At 41.9% G+C, this 18,585-nt stretch overlaps 1 protein-coding gene across 9 annotated transcripts in view; it reads left to right on the top strand.

Annotated features, from left to right (window-relative positions):
* Positions 1–18,585, top strand: part of NBEA (neurobeachin) — a 919,734-nt gene that overhangs the window by 637,889 nt on the left and 263,260 nt on the right. For all 9 annotated transcript variants that reach the window (XM_073613318.1, XM_073613319.1, XM_073613325.1 and 6 more), the window contains one exon: positions 17,083–17,207. In XM_073613318.1, the coding sequence (XP_073469419.1) occupies positions 17,083–17,207 (125 nt within the window). The remainder of the gene's footprint in view (positions 1–17,082; positions 17,208–18,585) is intronic.

Below are 18,585 nucleotides of genomic sequence, written 5' to 3'. Positions count from 1 at the left end.
GTTTTGCGTTACAGAGGAGGTCTAGGGCTAGAATTATTGCTCTCGCTCTACCGATCGCGGTGATACCTCACATGTGTGGTTTGAACACCGTTTTCATAAGCGGGCGCTACTCACGTATGCGTTCACTTCTGCACGCAAGCTCGGCGGGACGGGGCGCATTTAAAAAAATGTTTTTTTATTTTATTTTACCTTTTATTTTTTATTTTTACACTGTTTTAAAAAAAAAAATAAAAAATGTCACTTTTATTCTTATTACAAGGAATGTAATAGAAAAAAAGCATGACAGGACCTCTTAAATATGAGATCTGGGGTCAAAAAGACCTCAGATCTCGTATTTACACTAAAATGCAATAAAAAAAAATGTTGTTTAAAAAAAACGAAAAAAAATAAAAATTGTCCCTTTAAGAGCTATGGGCAGAAGTGACGTTTTGACGTCGCTTCTGCCCTCTATTGTCATGGAGACGGGTGGGGGCCATCTTCCCCTCACTCATCTCTGTGCACAGCCACGTGAAGGATCCAATTGCCTCCGCCGCTGCCGATGGCTCCGGTAAGCGGCAGAGGGCACCGAATCGCAGCGGGGGGGTGGGGGGTGTGCAGAAACCACTTTTATCTTGTAGTGGACCGCTGGCCGAACATGGCGATACTGGGGTTATGGCAGCTAGCTGCTGCCATAACAATTATATCCGTCCTCAAGTTGAGGACGCATATAGTCGTGCGGCAGTCCGGAAGTGGTTAAATGGGCGGCAAGATGTTAAATATACTTTACCTACTGACATTCGGATTGATTTAATTAATCTGTTGTCAGGGAGCTAAAAGAAACACAATAGAGAAAAGATGAACAATGCACAATAATGTAAATTCCAATAAAGGATCGGAACAGGAAATTAAAATTTACTAATTTATATTCGAATACACATTTACTAAACAATGCATTTTCCATTTTTTTTGCATTATGATTATTGGCTGTAGTGTTCATAGTTCCAAAGGTTAGCAAATTCCAACCAGCTTGATTGAAAACAGTCTTTCTGCATTCAGTGGTTTTCTGCTTTGATTATAGCCATTTATAACAATTATCAAAAGATTAGCCTGTTCCTGGAGAATACTTATGGAACATTTTAAAAGGATTATAATGGAGGTTTATTGGATTTTACACAAAGCGCATAAATTGCTGTTTTCTGCTTGCAAGCTGGTGATTATTCACATTTTTGTTTCAAAGTGCCATGGTCTTCCAAGGTCTGTTGAGGAATTTAGAATATTTTGTGTACTTGTAGAAAGTATTAGTAAACCGTATACAGTGCCCTGAAAAAGTATTCATAGCCCTTGAAATTTTCCAAATTTTTCCATGTTAGAACCACAAACATAAATGTATTTTATTGGGATTTTATGTGATCGACCAACACAAAGTGGCACATAGTTGTGAAGTGGAAGGGAAATGATAAAAGGTTTTTCAATTTTCTTTACAAATAAATATCTGAAAAGTGTGGCGTGCATCGGTGTGTAATTTAATCTCAGTATAAATACAGTTGTTCTGTAAAGCCCTCAGAGGTTTGTTAGAGAACCCTTGTGAACAACAGCATCACGAAGGCCAAGGAACGCACCAGACAGGTCAGGTTTAAAGTTGTGAAGAAGTTTAAAGCAGTGTTAGGTTATGAAAAAATATTGCAAGCTTTGAACATTTCACAGGGTACTGTTCAATCCACCAATCCAAAAAAGGAAAGAGTATGGCACAACTGCAAACCTACCAAGACATGGCCGTCCACCTAAGCTGACAGGCTGGGCAAGGAGAGCATTAATCAGAGAAGCAGCTAAGAGGCCCATGGTAACTCTGGAGAAGCTTCAGAGATCCACAGCTCAGGTGGGAGAATCTGTCCACAGGACAACTATTAATTGTGCACTCCACAAATCTGGCCTTTATGGAAGAGTGTCAAGAAGAAAGCCATTGTTGTAAGAAAGCCATAAGAAGTCCAGTTTGCGAGAAGCCATGTGAGGTACACAGCAAAAATGTGGAAGAAGGTGCTCTGGTCAGATGAGACCAAAATGTAACTTTTAGGCCTAAAAGCAAAACGCTGTGTGGTAGAAAACTAACACTGCACATCACCCTGGACACACCATCCCCACTGTGAAACGTGGTGGCAGCATCATGTTGTGGGGATGCTTTTCTTCAGCAGGGACAGGGAAGCTGGTCAGAGTTGATGGGAAGATGGATGGAGCCAAATATAGGGCTATCTTAGAAGAAAACCTGTTAGAGTCTGCAAAAGACTTGAGACTGAGGCGGAGGTTCACCTTCCAGCAGGACAACGACCCTAAACATAAAGCCAGCGCTACAATGGAATGGTTTAGATCAAAGTATATTCATGTATTAAAACAGCCCAGTCAAAGTCCAGAACTAAATCACATTGAGAACCTGTGGCAAGACTTGAAAATTGCTGTTCAGACGCTCTCCATCCAATCTGACAGAGCTTGAGCTATTTTGCAAAGAAGAATGGGCAAAAATGTCACTCTCTAGATGTACAAAGCTGGTAGAGACATCCCCCAAAAAGACTTGCAGCTCTAATTGCAGTGATTCTACAAAGTATTGACTCAGGGAGGCTGAATACAAATGTACTTTTCACATATTTATTTGTAAAAAAAAATTGAAAAAACATTTATCATTCTGTTTCCACTTCGCAATTATGTGCCACTTTGTGTTGGTCTATCACATAAAATCCCAATAATATACATTAACGTTTTTGGTTGTAACATGACAAAATTTGGAAAATTTCAAGGGATATGAATACTTTTCAAGGCACTGTATATGATTAGTATTTTACTTATGGAAACAATAACCTGCAGTAATGTAAACATATGCTTACATTTAATATGTCAGTGTAAAAAGGTTCAGGAAAAAAAAACCAAAATGACCCTAAAGAGATAGGAAAAGAAAAATAAACTGGGCAATTTATATGTCCTGCTCTTGAAATCTTCCTAACCTCTTCCATATTTAGCACCAAGAAATGAATATGTTCATCATACGGTCAGTTGTGCCAGTACTGAAAGCTTGCTTTGTGTGCCCAAAAACAAGATTTTTTTTTCAGATTTGCCCATTAATAAGTATACCAGAATCTGATAATCCATCTGAAAAACAACTGTTAATCAGTTAAAGTGGTTCTAAAGGCTCAAGGTTTTTTACCTTAATGCATTCAATACAATAAGGTAAAAAACCTTTGGGGTGCAGCTCCCCCCTCAGCCCCCCCCATACTTACCTGAGCCCCATCTCGATCCACCGATGTGCAGGAGAGCAGCTGCTCTCCCAAGTCCCTCTTTCCTCATTGGCTCACACAGCAGCCAATCACAGCCAGTGAGCCAATGAGTAGAGAGCAGGGGTGGGGCCAAGCCACACTTTGTGAATGCACACACAGTGCATGGCTCAGGAGCCCCCATAGCAAGAGGCTTGCTTTTGGGGGCACTCAGGAGGGGGGAGGAGCCAGGACAGCCTGCGGGGGGACCCAAAAAGAAGAGGATCAGGGCTGCTCTGTGCAAAACCATTTCATATAGGAGGTAAGTACCGTATTTATCGGCGTATAACAAGCACCGGCGTATAACACGCACCCCAATTTAGGAGGGAATTTTAAGGAAAAAAAAACTTTTAGGAGGGAAGTTGAAGGAAAAAAAACTTACATTTAAATGCCCATCATTGCAGCCTTCTCAGTGCAGCCATGTCAGTGCAGCCTTCCCCAGTGCAGCCTTCTCAGTGCAGCCTTCTCAGTGCAGCCTTGTTAGTGCAGCCTTCCCCAGTGCAGCCTTCCCCAGTGCAGCCTTTCCCCAGTGCAGCCTTTCCCAGTGCAGCCTTTCCCAGTGCAGCCTTCGATCCCCTGTCCTGAGCTTTAAAATCGCCGACCGCGATTTGAAAATGGCGCCGCCGGCGCCGAAATACACCGAGCCAGTCCTCGGCTCTTTCCGGCGGCTCTCGTTCACTTTCGGCTCCACTCGTAGTCCCGAGCGGAGCTATCCGAACCTAGCCGAGTAGGTTCGGATAGCTCCGCTCGGGACTACGAGTGGAGCCGAAAGTAAACGAGAGCCGCCGGAAAGAGCCGAGGACCGGCTCGGTGTATTTCGGCGCCGGCGGCGCCATTTTCAAATCGCGGTCGGCGATTTTAAAATTGTGACAGCTCGGGATCGCAGGGGATCGGCGTATAACACGCACCTGCGACTTTCTCCTGATTTTAAGGGGAAAAAAGTGCGTGTTATACGCCGATAAATACGGTATGTCATGTTTGTTGTTGGAAAAAAAAAATCTTTCCTCTTTAGAATTACTTTAAGCTTCAGAGTCATTTTATTTTTCAGCGCTGAATTAAAAATAGAAACTTGTATTAATGGTAAATTTTTATTTGCATAGCTGTTATTGTAATTTCCCATTTTGGGAGATTTCTCCACAATTCTATGTCAATGTCAGGGCAATACAAGGGGCAGGAGGGGAAGGCAAGTCTCCCCAAAGGGTCACAAACAGTGAAAATGCTATCCAAATCTAAGAATAACAAAAAATGTTATTGGATTTTGGTACATGCAGTGAAGACATGTCTGTGACTGTCACTTTAATGTGCCTAAACTCATCCAAGAATGATCACCTGATCTTCCCATTTCCATCCAGATCAGTCACAGCAAACATCATTAACTGAACTTGCTCAGGAAGAGAGCTAATTAGTTAAATTAGATTTTTTTTCTGAAAGGTTTCCCCAGAATGAGAAACCATTACTTTCTATTCCCTGTACCTCAGCTTAGTATGAATATTAATCTGTTGCACTATGTATGCTTGTAAAATGACAGATTCAAGTTTAGGCAACTAGATCTCGTATCATTTTACTGGCCCAGCTGTAGGCCTCAATGGCTGTTAATGGCCCAGGTAAAATGCAGATTTAGGCTTTGTTCACATTCGTTGTGACTTTGGGCACACAAAGTCGCATGACAAGTCATGCCCATTGATTTCAATAGCTTTGATGCGACTTGCGTGCCAGAGAGTGTAAAGTTGCACTGAAGATCGTGTGACTTTTGAGTCGCACAAGTGTGAACCGAGCCTTAATCTAAAGCAATTTGCCATTCGATATAGGCGATACATGGGTGTGTACTTATTATGTCTATATAGAGCTTCAGTGAAACATTCAGCAGTCTATCACATTTATCATAATTAGATCAGTGAAAGATGATTTCTCATTGGTTGACATGGATTATAGGACTTAATGCTTATTGCTTTATACACTAGCTTAGTAAATGAAGTGTGTATAGCTGTGTTTGTATGTGTATATCTACCTATAGGAACACTTTATATCTACCCAATCTGTTCTTCAGCCCCTTAATAATTAAAATATAAGGGCGCCAGTTCCCCTCAAGGTTTAGATTTTCCTACAGCAACTCCTCCAAAATAACTGTGATTGAAAGAAATAAGGATATGTAATGTGAAAAGAAAAATCCCTGCTGTGTTTATGAGTATACTTTGTTTCTGTAGGAAAATAGTCCTATGCATAGTCTGAAAGGAGCTTTGTTAAAGGTCAGGACCCTGGAATTAGGATCTCTGAATAGTGAGCCCTGACCCCTTGTGTCTCGTCATGTTCCTGTGTCGATGGTTATAATACTTAAAAACGTCTTTCTTTGCAGCGGAAATATGAAGTTGATTAAGCTGCTAGTAAGTGGGTATGAGAGCAGTTAAGCACAGGCTATAAATCTTGCTTCACAGTCCTCTGTCTTCATATTGTTCGACTAATGATATCTGTGTACATGAATCCTGCTATGGCCTTAGACTGTAATTTAGTTCTTATGGTTAGTTATACTATGTGTGTATGAATTTGTTTTGTGCAGTTGTAGCATTTAAAATACTCAGTCAGACATTAAAATGTACAATTCTTAAACAAAACCAAAAACAAATATTGTGTATATTGCAGTTTATCTATTTTTAGATGTGGTAGCTGTATTTTATTTTTTATTTATTTCAGTTATTTATATAGCGCCGTCAATTTATGCAGCGCTTTACATATACATTGTACATTCACATCAGTCCCTAACCCTCAAGGAGCTTACAATCTAAGGTCCCTAACTCACATTCATACATATTAGGGACAACTTAGACAGGATCCAATTAACCTACCAGCATGTCTTTGGAGTGTGGGAGGAAACCGGAGTACCAGGAGGAAACCCACGCAGGCACAGGGAGAACATACAAACTCCAGGCAGGTAGTGTCATGGTTGGGATTCGAACCAGCGACCCTTCTTACTGCTAGGCAAAAGTGCTATCCACTACACCACTGTGTATTTGTTTTCACTTTTCAGACTAAGAACATTTTTAGCAAGTACAGAAAATTGTTGCTGCTGCCTTTATTTCCCTTGTCATTTCCTGAGAGCATAAAAGAAAGTACAAATGACTTTATCTTTATTGTGCAAACTACTTGTCCATTCAATCCACTATGTAACAGAGATTAAAGGGGTTGTAAACCCTCAGGGTTTTTCACCTTAATGCATTCTTGCATTAAGGTGAAAAACCTCCGGTGATGCAGCAGCCCCCCAGAGCCCCCCTTTTTCTTACCTGAACGCGGTCCAGTAACGGGGATGAGCACATTGGCTGTGGCCAGTGTCTCAGGTCCTGATTGGATAGATGGATAGCTGTGCAGCCATTGGCTCCCGCTGCGGTCAATCAAATCCAATGACGCAGGAGTCGGAAGGTGGGGCCAAGTCCTGCTGTCTGTGTCAATAGACGCAGGACATGGGAGTGAGCCCACACGAGTGCCCCGAGGGAGAGCGGCTCTCCAACGGGGCACTCGAGAAGAGGAGGAGCGCTGCTGAGGGACCCCAGAAGAGGAGGATCAGGGCCACTCTGTGCAAAACCAACTGCACAGAGAAAGCAAGTATGCAATGTTTGTTTTTTTGTTTTGTTTTTTTAAACGAACCTTTAGATATTCTTTAAAGCAGTGATTCTTAACCTGGGGGTCGAATGATGATTTGCCAGGGGGCACCGAATCCTGGGCTGTTCTGAAGCCCGCAGCCTTTTTGCAGCCGCCCAGCAGGCCTGTTCCTGGAGCCCGCGGCCGCCCACTCAGACTCTTCGCAGCCGCCCATTCAGTTCATAGCATGGCTGGGGGGCAGAGACTAGAAGTCAGCTGACTGGTGAGAAATGTGAAGTGGGAGGGGCTGGAGGAGACCCTATCTCCTGATTTCGGCATAGGTGTCACTGCTACGAGACACCACAAAGTCGGAGACATAGTGAGTAACACTACCTGTGATTATAGTTGCCATTAAAAGTCCCCACTACAGTTCTCAGATCAGCAGATGACCTTGATCAAGAGCACCTAAGTTGGCTGATCAGAACTCCCCCCAGCACTGCCACTCATCCCATCCCCCCACCCCCCTCACCAAGGAGTTAGGCTGGCCATACACTATACAATTTTCTGATTCAATTTCCTTTAGATTTACCTTCAACTATGTAGTGCAAGGGCCTGTCTGATTGCATACAAATTGAAAGGGTTTAGGTTTGACCTCATATTATATGGTTTTGGTAAATCTAAAGGAAAGTTGAACAGGAAAATTGTATAGTGTATGGCCAGCTTAAGAGAAGGAATATAAATGGAGAATACATGGAAGGGAGAGGAAAAGAGGGGGAGGAACAAAGAAAAAGGAAGAGAAAGAATAAGAAACAGAACAAGAAAGACGGCTAGAGAAAGGGATGGGTAAAAAAATAAGAAATTTAGGCTGGTAGAGATAAAAGGGAAAGAAAGGAGAACAAAGAGAGAGAGTGATACATCCTAAAATGTACCATAACGGGTTTTAATATTGTATGAGTGGAAGGGACTCAGGGAGTGCTAAATGTTCATGGGTTAGAGGCGAAAATTACTTGTCTTGCCTTGGGTGCTGACAACCCATGCTACAAAAATTATTTTACTCTTAGGGGTCCCCACAACTTGGGAAATTTTATCAAGGGGTCCCGACACTAGAAAGGTTGAGAAGCACTGCTTTAAAGCCTAGTACACACTAAGGCCTAATGCACACTGGACGTTATAAAAAAGACAGTAACGTTAGCTGTAGAAAGCTGTAGCTGTAGAGGGAGTTTTTCAGTGTTTTTGCACTAGCGTTTTTCAGCGTTTTTAGCAAAACTATACTCTCATAAAATCGTATGGCTCAAATACGCCGAATAGCCAAGTTTTTCAGTGTTTTTTCGCTTTTTTTAAGCTGTTTTCTGCTTTTTTCAGCATTGAAAGGAAAAAAATTGATAACTGCACAGCTGAAAAACTCCTCTCAAAACCCACTATTTCTGGGGAGTTTTATCCAACCAGAAAATGACCCTGCCAAAAACTGATAACAGCCTATGTGTGCATGGATGCATAGTATAACATGCAGGGGAGTTTATTGGCTGCAGAAAAAAAGTCTGAAGCCAAAAACAACAGCTGTAAAAACGTCCAGTGTGCATGAGGCCTAATAGTTTACTATACTAACAGTCCCATGTTAGTACAGCGATCTCCCCCGCTGAGCTGTTGTGTTTTGACAGGGGGACACCCCCCCCGCCAGAGCACCCACTCCGGTCAGCGCTCTCTGCCATTGGCTAAGAGCGCTAATCGGGAACCGGTCGGCTGCTGGCTTTTCAGCGTGTTAGCTTCTGTAAGACCAGTTGACATACACACGGGCCAAATGTCGACTGTTTTTTTATTGAACCGGCCAATGCCTCCTGACATTCGGCCCATGTTTACTAGGCAGATGCGTTGGAAGCGTAGATTGTGTGAAAACCATTGCTCCCTACACAGATACAATGGAGAAACAAATATAGATACAAAGGGACAGGGAGTGCGTTGTTTGGAGGAACACCACATAAAAATAAAAGAAAACTAATACAGCGACCATAACTGACTTGTAAACTGCTTTGTATGTTATGTTTGTGTGTTCAGTTATGCTTTAGGTTCACAAGGTCACAGCCTACTTACCTAGGACTGACCTTCATCTTAGAATTTGATCTGTGCACAAGACCTCTCCACATTTCTCTGTGGATGTTGGTAATTGGATCATGTAAATATACAGACCTGGACTCAGTTTCTGCTCATCTGAAAATATGGAGACTATATATGAATTAATGTGCTTTCCCAACTCTTCATATTATGCACTATGCAGACTATCCAGTCTTCTGGAAGTGCTGAAAGGGCAAAATTATCCACATCTGATTAGGATTGGTGTGCCCTACCTAGCTGTTGTGGCTGATTTGTGTACTTATATATAAAGCAATTAAAGTGTAAAGCCTAGTCCACACTAGCAGTTTCTTTTCGTTCAACCCAGTAGGCTGAACAGCTCAGGAGGAGCCGCTGTACTAACAATCCAATGTAAGTATATTTTATTGCTCTCCCCCACTGAGCTATTGTGTTTTAACAGGGGGATCCCCCGCCCTCAGAACACAACGGTCAGCCATTGGCTGAGAGCGCTGATCGAGTGCCAATAGGGAGACTTTTTTCGGTCATGCCTCTTTGACAGAAGCCGGCCCGGCTGCTATACACGGGCCGAATGTCAGCTGGTTCCTTTTGAACTGGCCGATGCCGCCCGATATTCAGCCTGTGTTGTGGCCCTTTAATGTAGGCCCTGATCATTTACTTTTCCCCACCACGTTTATGTAATCAAAGTAATACTGCATCATCAAAACTGATTCACTAGCGAAGGAACAAAAATTTACTAATGTCATCTGTGTGCTCTCTGTTCCAATCAGCAATCTCTTTTTGTTAGATTCACAGTATTGGCATGCAATACATTAAAGCCCAATTAAGGCTTAGCCAGAAAGAGGCAGTACTGTAAGCCAAAGTGTAAGTTCACCTTTACAGAAAATCTGTAAGGTGAGCATACACTGAACCCCTTTCCTATCTCCCCCCTGTTCCGCTGTATGTGAGGCCCGCGATCACTCGCCAGGAGACATCGGGTCGCTGCTTCGCCAGTCCGGGGATTTGAAATCCCTGCGGCTTCCTCTCCTCTTCTCCACGCTGACAGGACGGGCTAGACGGGTTTTGATTGGTCGGCGCCATCCATGGCGCTGACCAATTAGAATGCCTTCTATACGTACCTTTACGAGGTACATTTAGGAGATTAAGCCACAGGGATTTGAAATCCTTGGACCAATGAAGCAGTGATCCAATGTCTCCTAGCAGGTGATCGCCGGCCTCAGGTACAGCGGGACCGGGAGGAATGGGGAAGGGGATCCAGTGTAAGTTCACCTAACAGATTTTCTGTAAAGGTGAACTTACCCTTTAAATACTGATGTGCAAGTATGTATACATACCTTCACTTCAGGGGTCCTTGGTCTGTTCACGTGACATGCAGGGGTTTCGTCCTCTTCCTCTCCTTTTTTCCAGCAATAGGTAGTCCTCCATAATGCAGAAAGCACCATTAAATTATGAGTGCTGGGCACTGTGGTGCTGCGTCTCTGAGAGGGGTCCATGAAAAGTAAAACAAGCAGAATACCATCTATGCTCTTGCGTAACATACCAAAATATGCAATCAATGCTGTACAAAAAGGAAAGTATTCTTCACAAAGCAACCAAATGGAGTGCGATCTCTGATGAAGGGGGTGTGCCCTTGAAACACATAATGTATGATGCAACATTGAAGTTACGCCTATGTTGGCAATTCATATTCTGTTGGTCACATAGTTATGCCTGTTGGTTGGTAAAATTTTTTATTATGACATGCGGGCATAGTTTTGTTAAGGGAATTACACTACGTAGGTGCACTCTTTTTGTTTATTTCTGGCGTGCCCATTACAGCCTGGCTTCATAGGAAGTGGGTTGAGTGATGCTGGCTAAATGACAAAAAAATTAACACATTCCTCCATCCACACAAACCAGGTGGATGAAGAAATCCCCCCTATGATCAACTTCTGTCAACAGAAACAGCTACACATTCATCAAAATTTGGTCTGTACCTGCTGAAGCAGCTGAATTTCGATCCATCTGTGGTCAGCTTTAGAAAAACAGGGTGCCCCAGAACAAGGAGGCACATATACTTTTTTCCATTTTACTTCTACCTTTTTTTGCTTTCTGTCTACATTAGACAGGTTCCCTATTCTTTCCCTCACCCCTTTTCAGTAGGAAAGGAAGTGTGGGGAAATCAACCCATTGGGGACACAACAATGAAAGCCTACCCAAGGTTTTTTTTTTTACTTTTCCCACTCTGTCCAAAACAAGAAAAAAAAGTTTTGCCCAACATCAAATTTTAATGCCAAGAAAAATGAATCGGCCATTACATTGGTAGCTGATGAATTCTTCATCAACATTTCTACAGTCGTGACTTTTTTTTTTAATATAATGCAGACATTTTCCAACACAGAAACTTCTGGAAAAAAAAGCATGTCATAAGGCCGACTGAAAAATGGCTTGTCTAAATGCTATATTCCATTTCATGGGAACATATTTGTTCCTATCAACACCTGTGATGATAGCTGCAAGTTGCTGTCTGTAGTAGTGTCAGGTTTAAACTGGGTTTACGGGCTTTGGGGATTGCAATTAGATATATTTTCTCATTGCACTTTCAGTGCCATGACTTTTATCTTTCAACTAGAAGTAAAGCTTTTCCTTCCACTTGTTTCCATTTATTTTGGAACGATGAGAGAGATTAGTAAAATATAGCATGTTTCGGGTTGATTAGTGATACAAAATGAAAAGATCAGTTACTGGTGAAATCCAGACATGCTGACAACATAAACTTTGCTGTTTGAACTAAAACATTTCATTTGGTACTTCCACACACAGTAGATCCTGCACCTCCATGGATGAAATGTTCATGGTGATAAATCGGAATGCAGCTGTCATCTAAGAGTTTTGGTTTGGAGAAGAGAGAACCTGTTTATTGCAGACAGTTGGGCCACTACGCCTTAAAGTGGAACTAAACCCTCCTATCCTTTACAGCCAAGGAGGCTGCCATCTTAGCCTCTGTTTGATCTGTAGTTGCCATGGTGCTGTACATGCGATCAGCTATGACACCAGCCATTTGATTTACAGTTCAGTTGAAAACAACTGTGGCAGTGATCATTTACGGCATGCCTTCAGTGCAACTTTTTTGGAACAGTTAAAGCAGTGGGTTTAGTTCCGCTTTAAGCTGATCATGTACTGTTAAGTCTACTTATACAATCTCCCCTTGGATATGCCATCAGCTGTGTGGTACAAAGGCTTACCCGATTTGATACAAATTGAACAGATTGTTTGTCTAGCCCTTATATTACATAGTTTTGGTGCATCTAAACGAGATTGTATTGTTCTCCACTTCAGACTCAAAAAACGATAGTGAAAAAATGTGATAACCGCACTACAAGATAAAAGCCACAATCAAAGTTTATAACTTAAGGCAAAACTTTTTTTTTTCTTAGTATTGGATAGAGTGCGGAAGGATTAGAACATCTGTCAGTTTTTATTGCTAGCTGTGCCCCCATTAGGGAGATTCACCCTCTTTGTCCTGTTTACCATCATCATTGAAAGTGAAAGTAAAAGAAGTGTCCCCAGAAAAGTAATAGAGAGGAAATCTTCAAATAGGGACACTTGGTCTGGTGACCTGGTGGCTCCCAAGGAATTCTCCTAAGTTGCTGGTATTTCCTCTCATTTCCTGTTTGGCTATGAGACAGGATATGAAGGGAAAAGATGGTGAAAAAAAAATCTGATGGGTTATAACCCTCTCTTGCCCTATCCAAAATTTGCCTACAGGTCTACTTTAGGCTGAATTCACATACATGCGAATTGGATGCCGGTTTTCCCGCTGGTTCACACAGCTCCGGACCCGCCGCAGTCTGCATTTGCAAAGGGTCCTGTGCGTCTTGTGGTCTGATTGAGGTGCAAATTCAGGCAAAAATTCAGACCTGATTCACACCTGTATCGGTGAACATGGACGCACTGGACCCCATGCTGTGAGCCGTGGCCGCAGCAGGTGTCAATGGAGCCTTAATGACTGATTTAGTGCAAGACAAACCAGCTGGATTACTCCCTCTTAAAATGCTCCACTTGTAATGAGCTACTTTCTAGAGGGTACTCCACAAATTAAAATCAGTAATTTTTTTGATTTATTAATGAGTACAGAGCTGTATAAAATATATATATATATACATACACACACACAGTATTTGTAGAAATACAAATCAGAGCGTCCAATACAACTCATTAGGGGTACAGTCCATAATAGATTTCAGCCTTGGCGAGGATGACCAAATCTTTCTTCATGGTTCATCCTGTGCACGGCTTTTATTGTATGGTGGACCGTGCAATGTGTAAGAAGCTCATACATGCAACAGCCTTGTATTGCACATAATCCATCAAGACCATTCAGAGTGTCTCTCTCCCAGCCTTCATAGTGGGAAGGCACACCATGCATAGGTTGTATTTTAGCTGAATAAAATTATATTAAACACACACTGTTTAATTTACATTGCCCGTTCTATTTCTGTATATGGATGCTGTCACTGTAATTATTTTAATAAAAAAAATTAAAAATCTAAGTACCTTTTTCCTAACCAATACACAGCTGTCACATGTCCCAGCTCTTTCCCAACCTGTCTGCATGGAGCTTCTAGTCCTCTGCTACTGGTCACAAGTTCAAAATTTTAAAAAAAAATCAGCATGGGCCGATTTCTGCCAGTCATAGGCTGTGTCTTGCCCCTCCAGCCTGTGTCTTAGCGTATGACGGAGGTGAAGCCACCATTAATACATGTAATATCCCACCCCCTTTGTGCTTAGCTTGTTAGTGGGTATGGAGGAGGAGGGAGTGGGCTGTCATTTACCACTATGTATACGCCCACATGTGTGACTCTATAGTCACATGGGCTGCTCAGATGTGATAGGTAAGATACGCTCAACTTAGAAACTCACTGAAAACTGAGCATGTGCAGAGCTGTCACCACAGCTGCAAACTCCCTAGCTGAATTGGGGACATGAACTTAAGGCGGCGTTAGTTATACAAGAAACATTTTCTATCTTGCTCCTTCCAATTTTCTTATCACTGCAAATACAAATGTCATTTTGATCCCGCTAAAGCCCTAGTACACTTCAATAAAAACTGTCTGACATTCAGCCCGTGTATGGCAGCTGGTCCGACAGAAGCCAGATGGCTTCTGTCGGACGAGCATGCTGGAACACCAGCAGCCCACCGACTCCCGATCAGGACTCTCAGCCGGTTATGGCCGGAGTGTTCTGGCAGGGGGGCCATCCCCAACACAATAGTAAAGCAGGGGAGGTAGCTGTACTAACATTGGATTGTTAGTACAGTGGCTCCGATTTGAGCTGTCATTTTTTTTTTTTTTTTCGTTTAACCCACTGGGTTGAACCAAAAAAAATCTAAGTGTGTACTAGGCTTAACTGTCATGTTGTGCAGATGTTTTGTTTACCATTTTGGTTGTGGAAGCTCTGATGTAATTTGCTTCATAGTAGAACTAGCAGCATTTTGGATTTTTTTTTTTCATACCAGTTAACGGAGCTAGGCATGATTTTATGACTTACGACATAGCACGCTCTAGCCTTAACAAAAGGTGTTTAACCTGCTAGCGCCTGTTTCCCATAGTGCTTTGCTTTCTTCAGTAGCGTTTAAAATTGTACTACAACAGTGTTAGTGGCTGGGTAATAATTCTCTGCAACAATTACCACCCGCTGGAATATTTTTGCACTTCTAATTCTATGTTATTAATAATGAATAAAATTGCAATTTTCCTAGCTCGCTGGGGGCAGTAGGGAATCATTCCAATGAATATTTCAACATGTTATTTTAATCATGGTTCCACTATATTCATGTGTGTCATATTTTATGATTATAAATTCCAGGCTGACGAGGGACCCCATAGTCATTAAAAGGCAAACTGTTTATTGGAAGGTTGTTCTTTGATTTACAAGCCTTGTTAAAACCACTGTAAAAGAAAGCAAGCTGTGTGTCATTAATACTTGTAATTTGATGCAGCATTAGTAAATGGGTTCCTCATGATTAATGCTTTTTAGCAGTATGAGAAGTCATTTAAAGCTGGCTACCTCCAAGATGTTTAACATGTAAATACAGAACCCCCGCATCAAAGACCCAAGTTTCTTTATTTTACTTGTTCGTTTGCATATATAAAAGAGAATCTCTGATCTACTAAATGCTGCTCGCTTCTTAACTGCCTACTTAACATACATGACACTGGTGCTCCATACTGGTCCAAAGGGCAGTGATGGCCATGTGTCACAATGCTCTGAGACTAGCACGGCACCTTAGAATTGGGGAATAGCAGCTTTGGGCAATGCTTGTTTGATTTGTAAGTTTCTTAAATGTGTGTTGAGGTTTTCCTGTTATAGGGTGACCATACATCCTTCTGGATTCAGAGGCTCATGACCTGTTTCTCTTGTTTGCTGGCAACTAAAAACTTTGTAGAAGTGGAACCAAGCAGTGCTGAAACCAAACTTGCATCATCTGAGATGCAATGACTTTAGCTGCTGGTAGATTTGATAGACTTGTACTCATAGACCATCAATTTCATAGTCTTTTCTTCCCCTCCTCCTGCAGTGCAGTTGTGCTAAGGTTTGACTCTGTGCTTTCAGTAATCCCTTGACTGGTCAAACACACCCCCTTGTCATTTATGTAATACAAGTTTATGTGAGGACGCTTTGGATGAGGGGTGTGGCTGTTACTCAGCTATGCCTGTGCAGAGCATTGCAGTGTGAGGACAGATAGCAATAAGAGATAAATTAGTTAAAAACCATAATAGTCAGTTAATTACTACAAAGAGATTAAAAGTTGAGAAACCCAATACAGGCTTTAAGAATGCAGTCTACACTTCCACCGTGAATGCCTTGCTTAGTGGAAATAATAGGAAACAGGTAACCGAAAAATAGTTTTTCTGTGCACCATGCCTTCTTGTGCACGAAAACTATCCTAACGCTAACCTTAGGCTGGCCATAAATAAATCCTATTTTTTTTTCTCAGCCAGCTGACGGGCTGTGTTATTAAACTCTGACAGCGGGGCCTCCACTCTCAGAATACACTGATCAGTGTTGAAGCCGATTTGCTGCAGGTGCTGATTGAATAAAAGCTTTGAAGCAGTCTGGCTCCAGTATGGAACTGCCATAGTTGGATCGAAATTCAGCAGGTCTCTGCTGAACCTGCCAAATTTGGATCTATCTATGGCCAGCTTTTAAGGCGCCCGGGATTTATTTAAAATCTGAGTTTTGTTTAATTAGGATGCTTATATTCCCGTTTTTTTTTTTTTTTTTTTTTTCTTTTTAAGAAAGCTCTTTATATGAAGAATGCATGTTGGCTAGCTCTGGTGGGCACTTTAAGTAAATTATAGTTGCTTGCCATGCTACTCGTTTTGCTTTAGTTTATTAAGAGAGCTGGTCCACACTGAGACAGCACGACTTGCAGCGCGACTGCCTCAGGCGACCTGCACACGACAGCAGCGGCGACTTGCAAAACGACTTCTATATAGAAGTCAATGCAAGTCGCCTCAAGTTGTCCCCAAAGTAGTACAGGAACCTTTTTCTAAGTCGGAGCGACTTGAGTCGCTCCAATTAGAACGGTTCCATTGTACAGAACGGAACGCGACTTGTCAGGCGGCTAAGTCGCCTGACAAGTCGTCCCAGTGTGAACCGGCTCTTAGTCACAGACCTGGAGCAATTGTTCTGATCAGGAATTTTGACTTCATTTGCAAAATATTTGTTTGAAAATGTTGACTTGTGGTATTGAATTGGCAATGACTGCCAGGAAACTAGCAATTTTATCTGATCTGCAATGGTAGCCTACATACTTTCCTTACATTTCTTTCTTGTGCGTTCTAAAAGTGACTGCAAGTATGTTTTGTATGTGAATAGGTTTAATAAACAGTAGTGTAATGAATGCATAAAAAAAAGACTTCTGCTCTTTTACATCTGCAAACTGATAAATTGATCTATTTTGCATAATGGTGTGCTATGGGTACTATGCTTCCCACTTGCTTTACAATGGTGACCCAACATGTCCCCAAAAAAATAAAAAAGGCCACCTTATCTTAATTATAGGACTGCATTCATCTTGTTTATAGTGTTCAACTAGGACATGTGAAACCAAAACTATAAATGTTTGCCATAAAAAGCATCTAACTAAATCCCTCTTCTGTTTTAGTCAACTCCATGATTTCTGGCGACTGGACTATTGGGAGGATGACCTAAGGCGGAGAAGACGTTTTGTGCGCAACGCATTCGGCTCAACTCATTCAGACGCCCGCTTAAAAGCCGCCATTGAATACGGTTAGTACGCTATTCTGTTCTCAGTCCCTATATTAAATTGAGTTTGTGTGGTCAGAGTTATTTTTTCCATAACTTTTGGATTTACTTTAGAAAGTTGGGAAACATGCAATTTTCTTCTTTTTCACGGCAGGAGAAAAAAAAGTTTCACTTTTCAGAAAGCAGATGTGCAGACGTGTTTGCTTTTTGAAGTTTGGACACATGGAGATCGGCATATGAGAGTTTCAGTTGACCTGTCCCTGTTTAAATGTGCCTTTTACATTGATGCTATTTCTATTCCTCTTGGTGATTCTAATGAGTTGACTAATTTATGAGCTTGTCATGTGAAAAGGATTTGGTACAGTTTGATGAACTTTCAGCGTCTGGTGTTGGAATGTGATTAATAAAAGTGCTAGAGGCAGGGAGGGTTTCTTTTTCTTGGTAATTAATTCTCATTTATTTCTTTCTTCAATAGTTTTTGCCGTTTAAAGTTCATGTCTCTGCATTATCAGTTTTCATTCTTAAAAGAAACATGACCTTCTTTGGAAAATGCTAGTTATCTAGCTGTCTGCTGCTTTGGCCTGCTAAAGCCTAGTACATACTATCAGGTTATTTTCGTTCAACCCAGCGGTTTGAACCAAAAAAAGAACAAACTGAAAGCTCAGGTCAGAGCTGTAGTACTAATGATTTGATGTTAGTGCAGCGATCTTCCCTGCTGAGCTATTGTGTTCTGAAAGGGGAATACCCCCCCCTGCCAGAACACTCTGGTCAGTGCACTTTCATTAGCTGAGAGCGCTGATTAGGAGGCGGTCGGCTACTGGTTTTCCAGCATGCTCGTCCGACAGAGCCGGCCAAACATCCGGCTTCTGTCGGACCGGCTGCCGCACACACGGGCTGTATGTCGACCGGTTTTTATTGAACTGGCAAATGTTGCCTGACATTTGGCCTGTGTGTACTAGGCTTTACCCTGGAGCAAGCATGGAAATCCAGAAAGTCAGAATTCCTGATCTGCATACCACTTGGATCAGTGCGTAAGTATTGAATCCACTGGATCAGCATGGCAGCCAGGAAACTAATACTTTCAGGTGGACAAGTGAACTGCCCCATCTAAATACTTCCTCAGTAAGGTTTTCTTTAAATGTAGTGTATTATTGGTATTGGGTATTAGTAAAATGCATGATGACCTCTGTACCTCATTCTTTTATCTTGTTCCTGAGGATTACTTGAGAAAGAATCTAACTTCTTTGAACAACCCTATATGTAGCCCACCAGGGGCATATTTATTGTACTTAAAGCTGAACTCAAGGTACACTACTAAATACTCAGATAAAAAAAATAAAGAATGGTTTTACTTGCCATAGGATTTGTATTTACAATATGTCCATCCAGAGATTAAGTCCTC

The sequence above is a fragment of the Aquarana catesbeiana genome, linkage group LG02 (assembly GCF_042186555.1).
Source record: "Aquarana catesbeiana isolate 2022-GZ linkage group LG02, ASM4218655v1, whole genome shotgun sequence".
Taxonomy (NCBI): domain Eukaryota; kingdom Metazoa; phylum Chordata; class Amphibia; order Anura; family Ranidae; genus Aquarana; species Aquarana catesbeiana.
This window is presented reverse-complemented; position numbering and strand designations above follow the sequence as displayed.